Genomic DNA, 22,675 nt, shown 5'->3' with positions numbered 1-22,675 from the left:
TCTTTATCCTCCTTAATGTTCCTTCCTTCTTTCCATTTTTTAAGTAGTTCAGTTTTGTGAAGACATTTCTACACAATGCAATTGAGAGATCATGTATCCTTTGAACATAAATTTCTAGAACTAATATTTGATTGATTGCTAACTGTGTAAATTATTACGTTAATATAAGTCGGTTATTTGGTAATATATCACCATCTTACCCAAAAAAAAGGAAGAAAACGGGAGCAAATATAAATAAAATTTGACGTACTACGTATAGGCCAATAAAATTATTCTACTTAAAAATTCATCAACTGTAGTTGTGAATACATCAAAATAGATATTCAAACAAATTCTTCTTTTAAGTCTCTGTATAAGAAAGAAATGAACTAGGAACAAAATTTGACACCTATTAAGTCAGTCTTATTTCAGTCTTACAGAGTGCAAATGTAACTAATACCTTTATGAATTTCATTAACGCCAAACTAAATCAAATATCCTCACATTCATTCAAGACTGACTACTGATACATTGAATTCTTATACGTTGTATAAAATTCATATCTTACAGCAAATGCCGTTTTGTATTAACTTTTTCACAATTGTTGTGATATCAATTAGGATAATTAAGATAATAGTAACGATGTTACTAGTCACGAATGTGATTGCAAAAGAAAAACGTCGATGAGAATGGTAGATGAAATTAATCGTATGCCACCAATAATCATGAATAAAATAATAATGATAATCATTACTAGTCTATAGATACTAGTACAATGATGCTAGTACAAAAAAATGTCTTCGATGTATGATATGTCCGAAATATTACTACGACATTGATTTTTTGTATTTGTTTGATAACTGTGGAATCGTTAAGAGATGATGTATTCTCATTCTTTTTTTATGTAAATACTTCCTTTGTAATTATGTCCATACCATCGACTGTATATATCTAACATTTATCTTAGTGTATTCCATTATTTCACTTAATTATACACTCCGATAAAAACATTTTTTAATCACAAAGATCCTTCATAAATTGCATTTATATATCCTTGCGTAATCAACATGAGACGGTTATCACTAATTTGAACAATTTTCTGAATTTTCAGAGCTGGTCAATTCAGCATACTACACTATCATTATTTAATAATGATTTTTTCTCAAACAAAAAAAAAAAAAACTACGAATGGCGGAAAATTTCGAAAGTAAAGCTAATGCAAGCTATAGAATGAAGTAGAATTTCGATCTTTGTTACGAAATATCTACTATACCAGAGAAAATAGTTATATTTTCATGGGAAATGACAACTATTTTCTTTATATATATATATATATATATATATATACATATATAGTTATTATATCACTTGTATTGTTCTACTCTCAAACTCCCAATCCGTTCTGATAAATATTCCCACCGAGAAAATAGATGGACTTATTAAAAGAATATATGAAATTATTAAAACTCGTTTGTGGGTAAAAATAAATTAAAAACAGCGCTACTGTTTATAAAACAAAAAAATTCAAATTTCCAATGACCAGCATTTTATAACACGAAAAATTTTTGGTTTATAAAAATTGGTATTCTTTAATATTTTGTATTGCGAAAAAATTATTGCCATAACCATACTCATTAATAATTGCAATATTTTTCGTTTTTTGCTATTATTCATGAATTCGCAGACAACGGTAAGTACGTATGATTAACGTAAAAATAATATTCCTCTCCAAACGGAACATCTATAGAGAAACGTTATTTCCACGTTGTGTTTATTCGCCACAGATGAGAACATCCATAGCGATATGATTTTAGAACGAGAAGTTCTGAGTTTTTTCTTTTTTTCTTTGTACTTGTGTATTTGGCACAGACAATCCGAAGTTTCGAAAAGAATCTATACGGATTGTCATAAAATACCTAATTAGTAGGAAAATATGTCTTTAGTAATTTGTCCGACTAAAGCGTTACACGCTTACCTCTAAAATATAGAACAGTTGTTCGCAATCGTCGCGTAATTTTTTTTTTTTTTTCTTTATCCCCCATATATAAAATCTTATTCCTACTACCGCCTTCTTCCCACCATCCCCTCTCCCATTTCTAGAACAGATTGATCGTTTAAATAAGAAGGAGACGATTGTTACCAAAATCTACGATAGCGATTTTACCGCCGGGGCATAAAGATATCCCTGATGGTCTATCCATTTCTTCATCGCCCTTACCGTAACTGCCGAATCGTCTTAATAACATACCAGACGAGTCGAATATCTGTATTCGATGGTTTCTAGAGTCAGCCACGACAATGTTTCCTTGATCATCAATCGCCAGACCTTGTGGTCTCAGGAACTGTTTGTTGCCACCAGCGTTCTTGCACTCGAAAATTTTGGCGTTTACGAAATCAGCATCGATGATCACTAGTCTGTGATTATTGAAATCAGTGGTAACGACCTTGCCTTCGGGATTGAAAGCAACGCCACGCGGTGAATCAAAATGCTTCCACATATTCGGCGAGGTTTCGTAACCGTATTTTCGTAGGAAAGTGCCCTCAGGACTGAATAACTGGACGCGATGATTTCTAGTGTCGGACACGACTATCTGACATTCGGAGTTCACAGCCACATCCCATGGATAATTGAATTGACCACAGCGGCTGCCTTTTTCGCCGAAACATAGAAGAAATAGGCCATCCATCGTAAAAACCTAAAAATTGACGAAAATACGAATTAAACGAATGATTCTTCCTTAACCCTAGCAAATAGCACTAGCAATTTAAATTTATCGATTTTCTATCTATTCCATTAACAAGTGTTTCGATCGCTTATTTTTTATGCTTTCCTATTTGAATTAATCATAACGACTCTTGTCATGAAAAAAAATTTCTGTAATATCGATATAAAAAATAATAAGACTGAATAATACAACAAATGAAATCATTTTAATTATCAGAACTGTTAACAGTACTTCACATGGCTGGTAATTGTGTTATACTTACTTTTGAAAGGTGTCTCATATTTCGCTATAATAATGGCATGTGACAGAATCATTACAGATTTGTTTAGTTGTATTTCTGTAATTAAACGATACGGTACTAAAGACGAGCAAGTGTTCAAATACTTTCAAACTCGCTATTCTCTCACTGCCTATTTTTAATATTATATTTGAGAACAGTTTGAATTACCTGTATACGATGATTATCTTTGTCAGCTACAATTATACGGCGACGTGCATCGACGGCTACGCCAGCCGGACGATCAAAGTGTCCTGGTCCGGTACCATATGCACCAAATCTTCTTAAAAAGGAACCATCTTGTCTATATATTTGAATACGATTGTTTGACCTATCTGCAACGATCAAATGCCCTTCTCTATCACATGTTACGCCCCATGGGCGGCACAAATTATCATCAATATTGCTGGTGTTTCCAATTATTTTTGGAGATTTCATTAACACATCAGGGCTTAGATTTACTACGACGGGCGAACCATTTAAAGCAATTGCTGTTCCTCTAATTGGTGAAATTGATAAAAAGGAGTTTCTATATTCAAAGAACATAGGAGGCTGATTTTCATGGTTTCTCAGTGCTCGTCGATCGCCAATAGGTCCCGGATTATTCACTATAATGTTTCCAAAATTCGCTATAGCGCCTAATACATTTATCTCTGTACAATTGAAAGAGATCCAGTTTTCTTCATGAGATGGAAGAGATCGATAGCGCTGATGGATTTGGAAAATCTGTATTCGATGAAAATCATGCGTTAGTAGAGTTTATGCATCTTAAAGTGACGGAAAGATATAAAATTTATTACTATAACGCTAAAATTCAGGAAGTTAAAGTAATCGATTTCAAATTTGATCTTTATAGCAGATATTTACGAGACGGTGTTATAGTGATTTTTATATTCTTTTATGAGACCTTTAGTATTAACATTATTATGAAAAATTCAATATCGATAAACATCCTATACTAAATATTAATCTTTAATTTTTTCACTAAGGCAGTGACACAATATCTCTAAAAGAATAATGTAAAAGCCATATGAAACAACAAATCAATCAAATCTGTATTAAATTTTAGATAGAACGTATAAAGAAAACTTGTGTATGCAGAGGAAGATAATTTCAGCATGATTCTGTTCGTCTTTTTCATTAGCCTGTAAATTTATGAATATTGGTAATTCTAGAATTAAAATATTCCATGAACGTTATCGTTACGGTTATCGCCGAGAGGAAACATTTGTCGAAATACTATCTAGATTTTGGAAAATGATTCACAAGCGCAGGGTGAGAAAGGTAGAAAAATGTTTTGTGTCATATTCACGATTGAATATCAGAAGATTGATAACATGTGATATCTACCAACTAATATCAGATTTTAAAGAAACCTAAATAACTAGAAGTAACCTAATAACTACGATGTTACAATTGTTAAATATATTTAGTTATAGTACTATTTTTTGATAACCAGCAATGTCGATAAAATGATAGTAGTGAAAAGGTTTTTAGTACTATTAGTTTCACTACGTATAACGAATGTTGGGAGGATTCGTTAGTTATCAAGATATCGAAAAACTAAAAAATATTAGATATTTGATTTCATTAATCAATACCTCAGCCGAAGCCATATCCTTGGTAAGTGTTAGATTCAATGGATTGTTAATATAAGTTCTGCTCTCTAAAATTTCACTAAGTTTATCAGCAGCTCGAGTTAGTCGGATTATTCCATTTCTGATCCCATCGTCTCTTTCCTGTAGAGCAGCATATTTTTGATTTCTGGCTTTCTCGATTCTGTCTAACAGTTCTCTTTCTCTCGCTTCCAAAGCGACACTTATTCTTTTCATGAATATAGTCACATCTGTAGCTGCTTGTCTTGCTTTCTGATCTAATAGTTCTGCCGCTACCTGCAAAAGAAATAAATCAAATTGTAGACACGAACATTTTACGAAAACACTAACCCTCCACCTACATACTCGTTTACTTTCGACCAGTGATTTTAAGTAAATTTTCATTTTCCCCATATTTTTGTTTAAATTTTGCTCTCCTTAAAAGAATCGAAGTAACATGCAGCGGTAGAAACTATCGGAGAGTATACTGGAAACCTGGTTAGAAGAGTATTCGGAAATTTTTATATTGAAAAATTTTTGAAAACAAAATCCTAAAAAAGAACAGCTGCGTGGATTTAGACAACCCAATAAGCAGATGACGTCAAAGATAAGATTGCAAGCGGATGGTTAATAGGAGCATTATTCTGTATATTTAATTTTTCTAAAAACATTGTATCTAATTATATATTTCGACATAGATGTTGATAATGTGTCAATAATTCTTGATTTAAGATATCTATTATAATATGAACTGTTATTACTTCAGTCAATTCTCTGTGCTTAATTTTTCTAAAAGGTACCGACACAATAATATTAAACATTCTCGATGTAAACTATCATTATCATATTTTATTATATCTGCGATAAATGAATTTCTCAAAGGATAACTTACTTGCACATTATCTAATTCCTCCTTGAGGACCGAAATTCCAATCTTAGATTCTTTCAGTACTTGACCCGCTTGAAGGCAAGTTTCTTCAATGACTTCTTTAAAATCAATTGTAACATGGTCGTGATGAAGTTGGAATCCACAGTTAGCGCAAATAGGTATGCAACAAGTCTGACAAAATAATCTTTGACCGTGAGGATGAATATCACAGTAAAATGACCCTTGTAAAGGAGACAAATTTGGATTAACGACTGCAGGGTTCAGTACCTCTAGTGCATCTGGCGGCAGAGCACATTCGGCCCCGTTGTCTACGTCCGAAGGATTCTGTGTACGAGAAAAAAAGATACTATTAGCATATAACATAGTTCTATAGTAGTTCTCAGATGCTATTGAAATTTTTATTTTTTAAAATTTATTTTATTCGTCGATAAGAAACCTATAACGAATAAACTTAAGTTAAAGATTATACATAGAAGTGAACCGTTTAAGGAAGGCTGATATATCGAAATATATTTACCAAACGCGGAAGCCTAGAGCAGCCATCACAAGGTATGTCAGTACAATCCCTGCATCTATTGTTAGCTAGTGGGAATCGAATATTGCGGGAAAACGGTGCACCCAAATTATTGCTGCAGGCTTGTATTAAATTGTTAATCAATCTATCCACGTGAGTCTCTTCTGGAGATGCACTGTAACCGCGTGGGGAGTTCATACTGTTTGGGGACGATGCACTAGTACCCGGTGGACTTGCGCTAGAATTACCGGATCTGTTAAACGACAACCGGAATGCATTGGTCACCTGTAACGAAAGAAAACGTACAAGTGTGATAGGATAAAAATCAAAATCCTTTACTTCATAATTGAACACTAACCATCCGTTAGTACCTCACTAAGGTATCTCAAAAATGTTTCAAATTTATATAGAAATGGATATTAAATGAAACTTATATTAAAAAAATCTTGTTTTTACTTGTTTTGTGTGTGTAATGTGTAAATACAAAATTATTTAAAACTTTGATATTGATCTTGTGTGATTCAACATTGGTAAGTGTGAATAATAAGTTTCTTTACAATAGACACTTTAAGAGACTTCATACCCTAAGAAGTTCTGCATTCGGATCTTCCGGTTCTAGGATATCTTGTGGAATGTTTGGAGTATGAAAGAAGTAATTTAATCTAGAATTAGTATTGTGATCCATGATGCTGTAGGTGTGTTTAATTAAAACGCTTCGAGAAATTCGATATGGAATTGTTGTCTCGTCGTGATAACTTAACCTGGAACAAAAATAATTCAAATAATTTAAATCAAGACTTAAGTAATTATTAACATTATATTACACAAATTTTTGTCAAACGTGAAAGTAACTCCAAAGCTGTACTTTAGCTTACACGTTGTATCAACCACTACATACAACGTAAACATAATGTAAGGTTCTGTATGTATAAAATCCTAAGAAAATGAATATTAATTTCCTTGCTGATTTCTACAGGGATTTTTACTTTTAAACTATATATATATATATATATATATATATATATATATATATATATATATATGTACGCATACATATACAGGATGTCTAAGGTATTCTCAACGAAATTTTGTCAATACATTTTGTAGGTAGAAATTTTATTCGTAACACACGACGTACCCATATATAACATCTTTCCCTTACTTATATCCGTAGAAGAAATTGAAGATCGACTTAGAGAAAACTGGGACACTCAACAAGACATAGGGATACTTCTCGTTGGTCCCTTTAGCAGTTATACCGTATCGATTGTGACTTACGGGTCAAAAAATATTGAATGTATTTACAGTATCATAGTTACAAGCTGAATTAAGATCGATTCATAAGGGTGTCAACGGAAAAGCATTTTGAATCGTACGGATGGCCTCTTGATCTAGTTTCAAAGACGGTACACCCCTGCACAGCTGGTTCAAGGTCATCATATGAGTCCTGCACTAGGAAGAACCGTGATACCCTTTTTAGTTCGGGGATCGAGAAATGGGGTCCCGCTTCCATTGGTGGGACCTCGTAGAAATCAATAACAGTAGGAAATTCGACGTAAGTACACACGTATCGCCGTCTATGTGTTTCTAAATGAATGTTTCAGTCAGCTTCTAATCGGAACTTTCTCCATCCGTTAACGTACTATTCGTGACTCAAATATAGAGACTTCGATTCGAAGGGATAGAATTCGTTACTTCGTTTCATCGTCACCTCTGTTGAAGATGGTATTGAATGAAAATGTATTTCGAATTCATGGTAAATGGTGAAGACACGGAAAATTTTCCAAGTTTCTATTGTTATTTATATGAACTATAGTCAAATCACGGGATTTCTAAAGAAAAAAAAAGACAGAATCCTTACGGAATCGACTTTCAGTTTTCTATGAGGCCACGTGGATTGAAAGTTACTTATTTCCTTATATTATTATTGCATTATTACTATCAGATGACTTATCTATAGCAATTACTAAAAATCTAAATTAATATGAATCTCATCCTAATTCAAAAGTTGCTACTCCAGTTACTCGAGAAGTTAGAAATTACACTATAACTTCGTAACATGATGCGACTACGGTATAAATCACGCTTGCGTCAAGAATAAAATGAAATTAACATCTCAAACAAGCTTCCGACATTAACATTAATGTATGAATATTTGCATTTTTATTTCTAGAAATACTCATGCATCTACTTATAATATATTATAAAATAGCATATTGTAATATATTTAAAGAATGTAAAGGTAAATATTGTTAAAAACAACGTAAACCGAGTCCCATTCTATGATCTCTCGGGGTTGGAATTACGTAACAAATAAAGTATTATTAAGAATAATTTTTTGCTTTTAAATATTAAAAATATTTCTCCTGTAAATTATATTCTGGAAATTATGAATTTTAAACTACATTAAAATTTCCACTTTATTTCTATCGTACATTTATAATAATAAATCAAAAGAATTCCTCAATGAGAATTAGTAGCAGCGTTTAAACAAGAATTTAGTCTTTTAATCTTTCAAGTTTTTCAATTTAACGCATACTTCAAATCGAATATTAATATGAAAGGGAAATGACTCGCGCTGCCTTCATAAATGTAAAATCTCATACGAGTTCAATACTGACAACCGTATGAATGAAACTTCATCGTCTGGCCGATAACACTTAATTAGTTCTCAGTCGTGTGAATTCCGTTCTTATGTAACCACATAACTCATTAATTGACACGTTTATCAAAGAGTATATTAGAAAATGCATTCTGAAATCTGAATAAAATTATATTCATTAATTACAACTCTATAATATTCGTTTAACTATAATTAATGAAATATCAACAACGACAAAACATATTGTACATTATTTCAGAGTGAGTATATCTCTTAATTATATATCAGAAATTTTTCTAATACAAAACGTCAATCACAATTTATTTCTTATATAAAATGACTTATGCGTTATACGTTTAGGAAAAACTGAATTTATTAACTTTTTATCAAAAGTTTAATATAATACCATGCAATTCTATTGCTTTTTATATCGCGTTTAACAAAGGTAATTTGTTTTAAATAATTTGTAAAACGTTTGCTAATATAATATTGGGTTGGCAAAATTCCTAAACAATCATCCTGAACAAAATTATTGAACAATCAAATTTTAATAAAATGCAATATTGCAATATTCGCCTGATCAAATCTGTATGACCCTTATAGTATAAGGATGACCTCCTCTCACCTTAATATGAAAAAACTGTTCTATTTATCGAATAAGAGTATAAAATCGACAAAGAAAATGTTTCAGGCAAACGGAAAATTTCTAATCTAACATTCGACTAAAAGTAGAAATTTGCAACACGAAAACAAAAATATTTCTATAAATATTCTACATTTATAATAATTTCATAAATTAATAAAAACAAATCTACTAATTATTTGTTTAATAATATATTTATAAAAGTTGGTCCACTACGACCGCTAAGAATCAGGGATGGTTTGTCTATGAAGAAATGGCACGTCTGGTTTACGGTAATTTCAAGCGAAAACCCTACACATTGACCTGCAAAACTTTCCCTTTTTCCGTTTTTCCAGCAGCTGGCCTGCAGCAGTTAGGGGGTGCTATCCTTGAAATTACCATGGTGACGAAGGTTAGACTTGCTATTCTTTTCGAGGGTCAAAAAGAAAGAGAAAGTGAAGTATGTGTATCTGTCATTCCCTGGGACCCCCAGTAACGTATAGCAACAGGAAATTCCGGGGAATTGTAAACGCGACTAGTAACAGGTAACTGTCACTATTCTACGAGATATTTGAAAAATTTGTCCGATGTTTCAAATTTAAAATTGTCCCTAGGTAGCAAAAAAAAGAAGATAAGGAAAATAGGAAAAAGAATTATCTAGCCTTTTCCTGTTTGGGTTATTGCATATATATATGGAATGTTTCCTTTATAGGAAAGATGCTCAGAATTGTATTCCAAGGATAATTGTTATCGGAATTTTACACAAAAGTGAAATTCAAAAGCTTTTACTTTTGATGAATTAATGTATGAAAATATATAGAACGGAAATAGGAATTAATGAAATATCGCACCGTAGATTTTGATATCCTAAACAATTCATCCGGAAACAATGCTTTTATTTCATTTCGATCAAAAATAGGATAAGCAAAATATGGAAAACTAATTTGAATTTAAATTGGTTTTAATGTTAAATTGATTTTAAATTGTATTTTTATTAGTTCTCAATATCGATTGTATGAATGTTTTAAAGAAAACTATACTTAGAGTATAGCAAAAAATAGCTATAAATTCATACAATGTTTTGCTACCTAACGAGCAATATTATGTACGTAAAGAAAAAGTAGCTAGATATTTCATGTAAATAGTTATTTAAATATATAATGTAATATATTAAAAGCTAAAATAGAAAAAATATAAGTGGACAAAGTATGAATATAAATCGAAATTTTTATAAGATTTGTTTCTCAGATAAGAGAAAATACACGCGTCTACGCATCTATCGGACATTATTTTTAAAAATTTTTTACAACATACAATCCATATTTACAGTTTGAAAAATTCAGAAAAAGGTTCTTTTAAACATTCAATGTTGATATTTCAAAATGTCTTCTATTCAAATTATACTAAACAAATTCATTTATATATACTTGTACGTATAAATAAAAAAATAAAGAACGATTAAATATAAACTTCACGATACCATCGTATTTTTATTGAAAAATATTTTCAAAGTGACAGAAAGTGCGCGATCATAGACGCATTTGACAAACCGACGAAAATGAACCAACTTTCCGAATTTCGTTTTCATCGTTGAGTAACGTCGTCGTAGATACTTACTTTCCCTCTCGTTCGAATTTCAATGTCGTTCGAGAAGAGCACTTTACGACACAAATACAGAAATGTAAACGAACAACGTTCGACCTGAGTGACAATCAATTTTCAAGCTATCTAATTAACGCCCTACGTCGCTCTATTCGATCACAACATTAATAATACCTTTAAACTGACCGAGAGTCAAGAATCGATGGAATCGTTTTCACTTTCGTTTCATTGCGGGAGCGTACGCTCTCATTTATTCAAAGTTACGTGGAACAGGAGAGTCGTTTGCCTCTCTTTGTCTAACGATTTTCATTCAAATTACAAAAAAAAAAAGCAAAAAGAAAAAAAAACAACAAACGAACTATAAATCTAATATAGAAAATACGTTAAAATGTTAAAAAAGAAAGATAAATACCCTTGTTAAGGAGAGATTGTTCACAGAAGACCAAGATGATGAATGGTTGAAGCAAGAAGTATCAACTGATCCTCCACCGCTGGAAGCTGGCGCGATAATAAGTTTAAAAAGATGGAAAGTAAGACGGGAAGTGTGAGCACGTGGTCGTCGAAGAATGCAACTTTAGGGGATGTGTCGGACCTTTAAGGTCTAATGATCTCCCGAATTCGACAACTCGAGTACTGAATTCTAGTTTGAAACTCGAATCCCTCTAGCACCCTCTGCCCCTCTACTTCTCTTCCCCCGCCCCCCGCTCCAACCCCCGGCCATCCGTTTAGCCAGGCAAGCGAGCTTTTCTCGACCAATCGAGAGAATGCATTTTTACCCCCACATTCGAATTGGTGATTCACACCCCCGCACTATCTTTCCACGTTGGAGCAACAAATACACAATACTCCGTTTTTCTCTCTCTCTCCTTGCTGTTCTATCCCTACCATCCCTTACCATCTATTTTCATCTGATTTAACGTTTACGTTCCTCTACAAGAACCTAAGACTTTTCGTTAAATCGAACCATTTCAGGTTCAGGTATATATATATATATATATATATATATATATATATATATATATACATATATATATATATATATATACATATATACCTGATATATATATATGATATATATATGATATATATATATATATATACATTATATATATATATATATATATATAATGTATATATATATACAGCTCCAACATCACGTATGAATTATTATAAAAATCAATTATTAAGATTTATAAGTTATTTCGTTTGGAAGTGAATTGGAAGAGATCGGCGCCTCGCAGTGTGAATGTGACTACACGGAAGTAGTAGCATGCAACAATATGTATCCATATGCAATGAGGCTTGGGGTCCAGTTGAACGTGTTATTCACCAGGTGCAGAATAAATGAATGACCAAGCAACGAGGAAGAGTGGAAGCCAGTTCCTCAACGTGCATGACTCTAACGCAAGAATGATGTAGAGCTCGTGGTCGTAAACACGAGAGATGAGAGCTTTTCACCGAGGGAAACACGATCACATTGCTCTATACATGGTTGCTGTACGGTGTTATTATGAACGATTGCACCCGTATGTGTACGTACGTGCATTCGATAGATCGTTAGTATTTGATTTCTCTTACGAGGGATAGAAGCTTACCGCTGTGGCGGCATTCCAGGGCGCAGACGGTTTAATCGTAGCCACCTCCTCCAGAGCGTACGTGTGCATGCAGCTACGTAGTCCAGCACCTATATACTCGGCGGAAGAGTTTTCCATGTCAAGGGATGATAGGACGCGTGCGCGAGGAAATCATGAATGGAGCCCACCGCTCAATGCGAGGGGAGTCCAGCTACACAATCACAATCATACATCCACTCTACTTTTATTTATATCCCTCCAACGGCGACCTTCAACCAAGGTAGGTTTGATCAGACAAATCAGGTTCTCCATTCTGCGGAGAAACAGGTGTCATATCCGATTCTTCACGATTTTTATACAACGATTGTTCTCGTCAAATGACGCAAACCGATGATAAATTATGATCCTGAAGTTGGTGCCTTTAGGTCCATGTGGACATTTTATTTGCACAAGGCAATCGATGATCTCTGTTGTGAATCATGCTTGCTAGAGCTATTTGTAATACGTATAATTTTTGGTCCCTCTTGGGGATGGGTTAAATAGGTAAACGATGTGTCAGACATTTACAATTACAGTTCTTTGGTGTATTTCATTAAATTTCTTCTTCCTGATAGAAGTTTATTTTATGAAATTAATTTTTCAGTATCTTATACTCTTGATGAGAATATCGTACCAGTTATTGATAACCGTAGAATAATCTAAAATTAAAATTATGTTATACGAGAAGCCTGTTGAACATTCAAATCGAACGAGTAAATGAATATTGATTTCAATCATGGAAGTATTATAAGTATTTATGTGAAAGATATAAAGAAATAAGGAAAGAGAATAGGGTGGGAGATATAAACCTGAATATTTCTCTTCAGTTTTCACGTCAATTACTAATTTACCTAACCAGAATAATAGTCGAGCTTATAAACATATCAGGTGATTGATATGTTCTCTTCTGAGTCCACGCACGTATTAATATGCAAATAAAACTGGACGTAAGACATGAACGATATGAATGGAAAAATATTTCTATGGAGAGTTGTTGGCACGATCAATTCCCGAATTGCATGTGATTCGCTTTTTAAAAGGTCACCATTAGTAGTAACATTGACGTATGAAGAATTAGCGCAACCTCAGGTTTATGAATGAGTACCTTGGGCGTGAGGATCACGTGGCGGGGCGCTGTGGCGCTTTAACGATCGAGAACATCCTGTCTCCTCCCTTCGTCGAGCTTTATCACACACTCCCCTCTTTTCTCCTTTGATATGACCAGTACAGGATGTATCATTTATAGGATCTGGGTCGTATCGGAGCGATCAGGATTCAGCAAGTACAGATATCCTGCAAACGAAATATCATTTGTTGGAAACATCGTTGTTCAACGGAGAATATCTTGAGACTTAACGCAAAGAATTTTACGAATGAAATATTTGTTTATAAAGCATACTTAATTGTCGAAACATATAGGAAAGGTTGAATTAATATCATCTTTTTTTCTGTAATATCTGAAGTTTAATTTTGGGTGATAGAGAAACTATGATATTATAGGAATGTACGTGTCGACAGTATATGATTTATGATTTCATCGTAATTCACATTTAAGTATTAAGCATTTAATGCCATCTTTTTATATCATTAAATTGTTATACAATCTATCAAAGTAGTTATACGAAGTAATTTACGATTACTTTGAATTACATTTACTATGGACAATCGAAATATTTCTTATGTTTTAAAACGACAGATTGATCAAAACTTTTTAGTGAGTTGTAGGATGCAGGAAGCAATCCGTGGGCGTACCTAAGTGCTTACATAGTTGTGGGTGCACATGTGGGCGGATTTAGCAGGAAAGTATAAAGTCATTGTTTTTGGCAAGATCACGTCTAACGCAAACAGTTAATTCCTTCATACAATAAAAAGATACAAAGCATCTAGACAGACTAATATCTTTCAAAATATACTGTACGTTTCGCTCTACCACATTAGTTTATGTAATTAAATAAATTGTAACTGTCTCAAATTGAATAAGTCTGTATCGAAGTATATTAATTTAAAGGATATTATCATGTCACAGTACTGTTACGCATAAATTATCTTTCATTAACGCTGAATAAGTATATAATAACATTATGCCTGTTTAATGTAGCCATTTCTATAAACTGTTTATGTATTTTGATATGAACAAACAATGCCTGATGTCAGAAGCACGATGTAGCAAACTGACATTTTAATAATAACGTGTACGAATTATGAATGTGATTAGCACAATATTTAATAATTTTGAAATCTGCAGGAAAGTACAAATGTTCAAAGTATATGAAATATTCTAATAATATTAAAAATATAAAAAAATACATTTTTTTCAACCAGATAGCTACATTTATAAACAGCTTATCGACCGAAAAGATTGAAACTTTGAAACGAAAGTTTTCATGTAAAATTCTACGTTATAGAGTAACCTTCCTTTGCCCAAAACTTTGCACCAATGACCACCATGACGAAGTACGGTGGAACGAATTTTTCTCGAAGCGTCAAACTTTCCATCAACAGGCACTGTACTAAACCATGATGTAGCCAACTTTCCAGAAGGAAAGTTGGGAGCTTTTCTTCGCACTGAGGTCCGATATATCTCAAAATTTATTATGAGGGAAATTTGGAAGTTTCGATCGGCCAAGGTTGCTGTAACGTTCGATGTGTCATGAATTTTCGAGGATAGGATAGTTGAAACTTTTCGTGAATGGACCAGTTCGATGAATTGAAACGGCGTGTAGCGCTAGCTATACATAAGTACACGCGTATATATTCTCCACCCACGCTTTATGCGCGGGCGTCGCGACGAAGGCGTCGTAGCAGTTTCGCTCTTGCGATGACCTTGGAAGCACCCACGCGCCAAAAGAGACCACCACGCGGGGGTGGTTCGTTCATCGACGTTCCAGCTACTCTTCTCGATTTTCCTCCCCATTCTCTCCCTTTCTCTCTCTCTCTCTCTCTCTCTCTCTATGTACTTACGTATTTCCTATACGCAATATAGAATGCGCGTGCGCCATTCTAGCGCGTAAACGGAATTCACCTTCATGTTAAAATTCACGGTTCCCATTTACGTAAGTAGCTTATTATGTCCTCTCTCATTGGCGAATTCGTTCGTTCGTCAGTTTAATTTGACGATAACGCTTTCCAGCGTCAAAGTATATATTGCCAACGTTTAACGTATCATGATGGAAGAAATGAAAATTAGTTATGTCTGTGACGCCTTTGTCTCATTATGTAAAGGAACTGCTTGGTACTTCGTGCAAAGAAATTATTTCCTCACCTATAAAATAAAGGAATTGGATTTTAAATTGTTGCAAAATTGAACGTTAGAATTTTTTTTACTTATAGATAAATAGTTATAGCATGTAAAATGTAGAAATACTTATTTGTATATACGTTCCTATATAAGTTATTTAAAAGATGAGGAGTATATGTGCGAATCGTCCCTTATACAGGAATCAATTTACTCAGAAACTGATAATTCTGCTTGAAAAATATACGTTATAACGGAAAAATTTAAAAATTATCGCTGCCTATACACGATACAATTATACATCTATTATATAATTTGTATATATTAACTATACAGTTATAACGTCTTTTTTTCTGGTCAATTTAAAATACAATTGCTACTCTACGATAAAAGATGTTCTAGGAAATACGAAATGCACATCGCTATGGTGAAACGCAGTTTCGGACCTGTACTTTCGGACCTGTACTTTCTGACCTGACAAATCGCCGGTTACCTACTGTCAGCTTAACAATACGCATAAACAGGGTACAGTAAATGGTAATTCGGTAAATGGTGGGGACAGGTATAAAGAGTGTTCGCCAAAGAGTACCCAACTCATCTGTTAAGAAACTTTCCAATTAGTTCTGGCAATCTTCTAGAAGAAATTCTTTCAACCGTCAAAAAATAGATATTGTTCTTTCTTTTTTAAGAATTAAACGTCGAGTTACAAATTGGAAAATTTCGAATCACAACTTGTTTCAATTTTATGTCAAACTTTCTCCTGAAACATTGAGAGCCTTCTTGTTTCACGAAATAAGAATGAGATTGCGACATAAAATTTCGAAGATCGTAGAAACTTAATATTCTATGAAAAATTCTAAACAAAGTGGAGTAAATAATTTTTAAATAAAAATAAAATTGTTTTTCTATATTCCTATATCTTTATGGTTCTTAACGTGTAAGCTAAGAAAAATGCCATTGTACACAAAGTATTTACTGAGGCCTGCGAGTACATCCCATTTAAAAGACTTTTCCAGAATTTCCACGAAAACACTTACCGATTGCAGATGTTTGCTACGGACTATTGTACCTTTAACTATGCATTTACGGCATGGGGCACAAAACGAAGGACAAAGGTCGGAGGCTTTAAAAATTCTTACTTTTGTGGGTGCATAAGAAGGCACAGGATTGCAGTTTCCGTTAAACTTCCGGAGAAAGGTTTCGTTATTATAAAGAATTTAAAAATGTCGCCCTTCTAACAATTGTAACATAAAATATATCAAGTCATACATTATAAACAATATTTATATTAAATATATAACTATACATATATATCGAATTTCAGTTATAAATAAATATTTGAAGTAAAGTTATATTAAGAAGTAAAATTATTTTTATTTAATAAATTATATACTTTTCTTACTAGGTAATATTTTTGCTTGTTAATGTTATATTAGAAGAGTAAGATATATATTTATAACAATAAAAATTAGAATAAATGAAACAAGTATATTCGGAGACTTGTCTTTGTGATTTAACAAACAATTTTTGGTCAAATATAGCCTGCATTTAAATTAACGTTACAAGTAACAATCTACTTGTCAATTCAGCAATGATACCATGAAGTTGTCAAAATTTATGAGTGGCAGAGTGAAATTTTGACCACTTCGACACATCTGCTACAACCTTGGAAACCTCTGTTCCAACAGTATTTCCTTAATCCCTTCCTGTAATTATACCTACTTGGACTGTAAAAGGAATTTTCGCCAAGGACACAAAAGATATACATGGGTCAAATGGTACAAAGTATGCATGGGTCCATTCTGTAGAATTTCTTTAAGAAGACTAAAACGTAGTTGTTGGATTCTTAAGGTCTAAAATCCATTATTTTGGCAGCGCAGTAAATCACTATTACGCGCAGTAAATCACTATTACCAGCAGTAAATCACGACTACATTAACTTTATTTTCTTATATTTATTAAAAATTTTAAAATGTTTATTAAAAAAAATTAAAAATGAGTAAAAAATATACTCCTAAAAAATGCTCCTAATAATTAGTAATAATAAAAATAAAAATATTTTTAAGATACAATATAAAGTATAAGAATACAATATATAAGAATGTAATACAATGTAAGAATGTAAATACAACGTATAAGAATACAATAAAACTGACTAAAAAATCTGTAATAAATTCTTCTGAACATTACGCGAACTGAAAAATGTTATAGTTCAAAATAAAATAATATTATATATATATGAACAGGAGAGAGAATACTTAAACATTTGATTAAATTCACCTTTTAAATTTAAATTTTTAAACATTCTCATAAAATTAGAAAAAGATATTCCGATACAATCATTCGATTAATCACCTATTTATTGTTTCTTCATCATCCTGTTATTTTATTTATCCACGGTTCAACAATAAAATATTTTTTAAATAATCCCTTCTTACTATTTTAAATAATTCCTTTCTTAGTAATGTGCTATTTATAGTTTATGGAGTGCAGCCACACAAATAATTCTAAAAACCCATTTCGTTACCAGTATCTACAATAGCTCAATATGTACTTGTAAAATGTATTTGAATATCCTTGTATTATAAAATTGATAGAATATATAACCTATACTTATCAATATGTCTTTTATCACCTATTAGGATTCTAGATTTTTTAAATCTGCTTGAATTTTATTACTCTAGTCTACAAAGAAAACCTACACGATGTAATCAGGATTTTATAGATTTTTACTCTTTAAGTTATACATCTGAAAAATATAAAAAATATGTTAAGTACATATTCAGTGTGCACTATACATAAGAATTAACGAAACTTGAGTTATCTGCAATATACGGAATAAATTCCATATTTGACGTATCATATAATACAAATGGGAAGCACAATTTTCTATTAAAACTAACTATTACAATATACTAATAATGAAAAATGCAATGCATCTTTTATCTTTCATACATTTTGTGATTGGTACTATAATGTTTTGAAAAAAAATAAGAAACATTCGTATTCAGAGCTAATAATGAGTAGTGTTCAAGCGTTTGAACATATATATATATATATATATATATATATATATATATATATATATATATATATATATGTAGTTTTCATAAAATAAATATAAATAAAATTTAAATATTTATTTCAATAAATAACTTAACTTTTTAATTTAACATTTTTAATGGCGTCGCAGGTGTTATGGTTATAAATGGCTTTAGTTTTCTTCTTGTTTTATTTACTAATGACGTTGACCGCTTTATATTTGATTCTAAAAAAGATTTAATATTAATATACATATAATACATTATTATTAGCTTTTATACTGAGAAATAACTTTGGCGTTAAGAAATTGCTCTTTCGTATTTATTTTGTTATATTTAAAATTCAAATACTTTAAGACTACTTACTAATTGTAGAATACGTATATAATTGCTTTAAATCGGCAACTGGTCTTATGGATTTCGTATCGATTCTAGGTGAAACTTCCAGCGTTTCTTCCTCAATAAAGTAGAAAATAGTTATAATTACATTCTATATAGATATAATATTAGGAGAATAAATATAGCAATAATACAAACCTTGTAAATTTAAGTTCGGTAACGATATACTCCGCCTTTTCCCGAATTTTTTTATTGGGCTATGCTCTTCTTGAAATTCAATTGCATCATAGTATTCTGTACTAGAGTTTGATTCACCTGAGTATAGTAAAAGAAAGCTTTTCTTATTAAAAAGTACTTCATTAATTTTCAATTTTAAAACTGAAATTAAGTTGTATGTTTGTTATATACAATTATATTAAATAATATTTATACTGTATAACATTTTGTTTAGAAGTAATGTGTTTAAAGTAATTTTTGTAACTCATTTTTCTTCTATTAAAAAATTTTACCACTTACGATCCCAACTTTCCATAATTTCAACTTTTCTCTATAATTGCTGGCTGCTTACTAAGAGATGAAATGTAAATCCTATACTATTTCGGAACAAAAAACGTTACATTTGATTTAGATGTTGTGTTTACCAACAAACTTTAAAATACGTGTAAATTTATAGCTAACGATACTCTTCACTAAAAAAGATTCTATTATGGCATAAAACAGGATTTGCTTAAAATTTTAATTTTTAATATACATATGTAAAAGATAATGGAAAAGATACAAGATTCTTTTCGTAGTTAATTTCCATTGAAAAAGTTATAAAATATGAAAAGAATTGTATTTCCGTTTTGTCTTTGCCGCGTATCATAACATCACTGATAGCCATTGGTAGCATTGATGAAGGAGTGAGCCCCTCATTTTCTCTACCGATATATAGTATTTTGAAATATCACGTGGCTTTCTATCGTAATTGTATCTTTGATAATTAATACTTGATACCACGGTCGTATCTTAATACCTAAAGTTTTATTCTGATAATTTATAGAATTTACAGTTAAGTAAAAATAAAATATCCCTATGTGGCATTGTTTATTTTTTCAGTTAAATCGCTTTTCATTTCATATATGGTGTTTAATTCTAGTTTTATGAACGATCAACACATGCTGATGACAGTAGAACATAATATACTGAAATAATTTATTATATATAGGAAATAATTTATTATGCCGTAACAGATACAATATATATAAAAACAATTCTTTTGATTTATTTATTATTTTATAAATTGTAAAAATATTTTACAATTTATAAATATTTTAATGTTTACAAGTTTGAATTATATAAAATATGTACTTTTTTAAATATAATAAAGTAAAAAGGTAATGTTTTCATTCATTATTCACAATGGAATGTTGTGAAGATACAGAAACAACTACAAAACCTGTTGTAGATACGGTAAATCTTAAAACTTAAAATTAATATTTTCTTGATGAATTTATAAAAACTTTATAGAGTAATTATTAAATTTTTATTAATATAGTACTTTCTATTTTATTGTATATTTTAGCCAGAATCAGTGGCGATTCAAGAATCATCAATTTTCAAAAACACAAAAATGTCACAAGATTTTCCAAAAGAAGAAATTTTAAGAGGGAAAAAAGAAGAAGGTGCTACAGGGAAAATACCAGTAGTAACAGAAAAGATAAGAGAAAATATTACAGGGAAAATACCAGAAGTAACAGAAAAATTAGAGGAAGATATTACAAGGAAAATACCAGAAGTACAAAACAATGAAGGCTTGCTACTTACTAACGAAATTGAAGCTATAAAAAATATAAAAGAAACATACTCAACCAATTGTTTTTATTACAATTGGAATAATTCTCCAAGATTATTATGCGAAGCAACTGCAGAATATCAGACAACTGAATCATATGAAAATTTTACGAAGGGTTGTCAGTGGTCTCCTGATAAAACATGTTTACTAGTACCTTCTGAAGATTTTAGGATTCGAATTTATGAACTCCCTTCAGAATTATATTCTGAAAAAATTCCTTCAAATTTATCATCCACAAAATTTTCAGCAGCTTTAACAGTAAAAGAAGGAGGACTTATATATGATGCTTGTTGGTATCCTTTTATGAATTCATGGGAACCTGCAAGTTGTTGCTTCTTAAGTACAAGTAGAGAAAGTCCTATACATTTATGGGATGCTTTTAATGGTGAATTAAGAGCAACTTATCGAGCTTATAATCAGTTAGTAATATAAATAGTTTACCAATATATTTATATTTTCATTAAGTTTTTATTAAATATTCTATTCCGTTGTTAGAGTTGACGAAGTAGAAGCTGCAATTAGTATTCAATTTATTGATGCTGCTAAAGAAGTATGGGCTGGCTTCAAAAATGCTTTAAGAGTATTTAATGTGGAACATCCAGGTCGCCAAATAAATACCATTCAATTTAAGAGAGATTTTCCAAATGTAATAGGTCTAGTTTCCTGTATTCGAGAAAATCCAATTATGCCAGGATTAGTTGCTTTTGGTACATATTCTAAGAACATTGGTAAGTAAATGATATCGATTATATTTCATTATGAAAATATCACTAATGCTAACAATATAATTCTAATAATTTACTTATATACTTTTGATAGGTTTATATAGAGATGGGCCATTATGTACTTTTAAAACAGGAAGCGGAGTGACTCAAATTGAATTTAGCCCTTGTGGAACAAAATTATTTTCTGTAGTTAGGCGTAGTAATGAATTTTTATGCTGGGATTTACGTAACCCAGGTAATGTTCTGTACTCCCTTGAAGGACGCCAGTCTGATACAAATCAGAGAATTCAGTTTGACATTACATCTAATGGAAACGAAATAGTTTCGGGTATGTTAATAAATAATTATTAAAATATGTTATATTATTGCAAAGATAATTTCTCTTATTATTTTAAATTTTTTAGGTGGTACAAATGGAGATATTAAAATTTGGAAATTACCACAAAGTTCAAATTGCGAAGATCTTAATGCATCACATAAAATAAAATTATCATGTGACTGTATAAATGGTGTAAGCTTGCACAAAAGTTTACCCATCATTGCTATCAGTACAGGACAAAGATTTTGTGATAGCCTACCACAAGGTAGGGACAATAGTGTACGACTATGGTTGTGTTCTTGACTTGATAGTATAATAAACTATTGTAAAAATAGATACAATTACTATTTTATATATATATGGAATTTTGTACAATACCTTTCATGATTTGATATATGTATAACATAGATTTTTAAATAAAATATTTATATGATTGCATTTTATTATTTAACTATACAGAACTAAGTTTATCTACGTAATTTTTAAATAAATTGAGTATTTACTTGTACCAATAAATGACATAAAAGTGAAACTTTTAATGGATATAAAATTTATAATAAAATACATTTATAAATAAAAATGACATTTTTATTTTTTAACTTTTTATAATTGAATAACTCTAAAAGTAAGCTAAATAAATAAATGTTTGTAAATCAATTTCTTATTATTTCTAATAATTTCTAGAAAAAATTGTTTGAAATATTTCAATTTATTTCAAATATTTTATTTACGAATACAAAAGTTCGATTCTAATTACTATAAA

At 31.2% G+C, this 22,675-nt stretch overlaps 2 protein-coding genes across 2 annotated transcripts; one reads left to right on the top strand and one right to left on the bottom strand.

Annotated features, from left to right (window-relative positions):
• Window positions 1-1,690: 1,690 nt before the first annotated feature.
• wech (tripartite motif containing 71 protein wech) lies at window positions 1,691-19,921 on the bottom strand. Its single transcript, XM_069127615.1, has 12 exons — window positions 19,551-19,921; window positions 19,233-19,349; window positions 19,062-19,148; window positions 18,816-18,922; window positions 15,442-15,681; window positions 12,402-13,712; window positions 6,564-6,741; window positions 5,984-6,265; window positions 5,470-5,856; window positions 4,584-4,874; window positions 3,154-3,708; window positions 1,691-2,675 (listed from the first exon to the last, which is right to left on the bottom strand). Exons 6-12 carry the CDS (start codon window positions 12,413-12,415, stop codon window positions 2,094-2,096), a joined length of 2,289 nt encoding a protein of 762 aa, XP_068983716.1. The 5' UTR covers window positions 12,416-13,712; window positions 15,442-15,681; window positions 18,816-18,922; window positions 19,062-19,148; window positions 19,233-19,349; window positions 19,551-19,921; the 3' UTR covers window positions 1,691-2,093.
• Window positions 19,922-19,949: 28 nt separating this feature from the next.
• WDR79 (Telomerase Cajal body protein 1 homolog) lies at window positions 19,950-22,350 on the top strand. Its single transcript, XM_069127631.1, has 6 exons — window positions 19,950-20,084; window positions 20,173-20,486; window positions 20,599-21,287; window positions 21,364-21,596; window positions 21,688-21,921; window positions 21,998-22,350. The coding sequence occupies exons 2-6, from the start codon at window positions 20,436-20,438 to the stop codon at window positions 22,213-22,215; spliced, it is 1,425 nt and encodes a 474-aa protein (XP_068983732.1). The 5' UTR covers window positions 19,950-20,084; window positions 20,173-20,435; the 3' UTR covers window positions 22,216-22,350.
• The last annotated feature ends 325 nt before the right edge of the window (window positions 22,351-22,675 follow it).

The sequence above is a fragment of the Bombus flavifrons genome, chromosome 14 (genome assembly GCF_040668555.2).
Source record: "Bombus flavifrons isolate JBK064 chromosome 14, iyBomFlav1_principal, whole genome shotgun sequence".
In the NCBI taxonomy this organism is placed as follows: domain Eukaryota; kingdom Metazoa; phylum Arthropoda; class Insecta; order Hymenoptera; family Apidae; genus Bombus; species Bombus flavifrons.
The sequence above is the reverse complement of the archived record's forward strand: the minus strand, read 5'-3'. Positions and strand labels throughout refer to the sequence as shown.

Bases quoted from the DNA above. Each gene is read 5' to 3' on its own strand.
- wech (XM_069127615.1), bottom strand. The intron at 4,875-5,469 runs GTAAGTTATCCT...TTTCTTTTGCAG, and splicing joins AGGAATTAGATAATGTGCAA to GTAGCGGCAGAACTATTAGA. The intron at 3,709-4,583 runs GTATTGATTAAT...CATCGAATACAG, and splicing joins AGGATATGGCTTCGGCTGAG to ATTTTCCAAATCCATCAGCG.
- WDR79 (XM_069127631.1), top strand. From the start codon at position 20,436: ATGGAATGTTGTGAAGATACAGAAACAACTACAAAACCTGTTGTAGAT. The intron at 20,487-20,598 runs GTAAATCTTAAA...TGTATATTTTAG, and splicing joins CAAAACCTGTTGTAGATACG to CCAGAATCAGTGGCGATTCA. The intron at 21,288-21,363 runs GTTAGTAATATA...TTCCGTTGTTAG, and splicing joins ACTTATCGAGCTTATAATCA to AGTTGACGAAGTAGAAGCTG.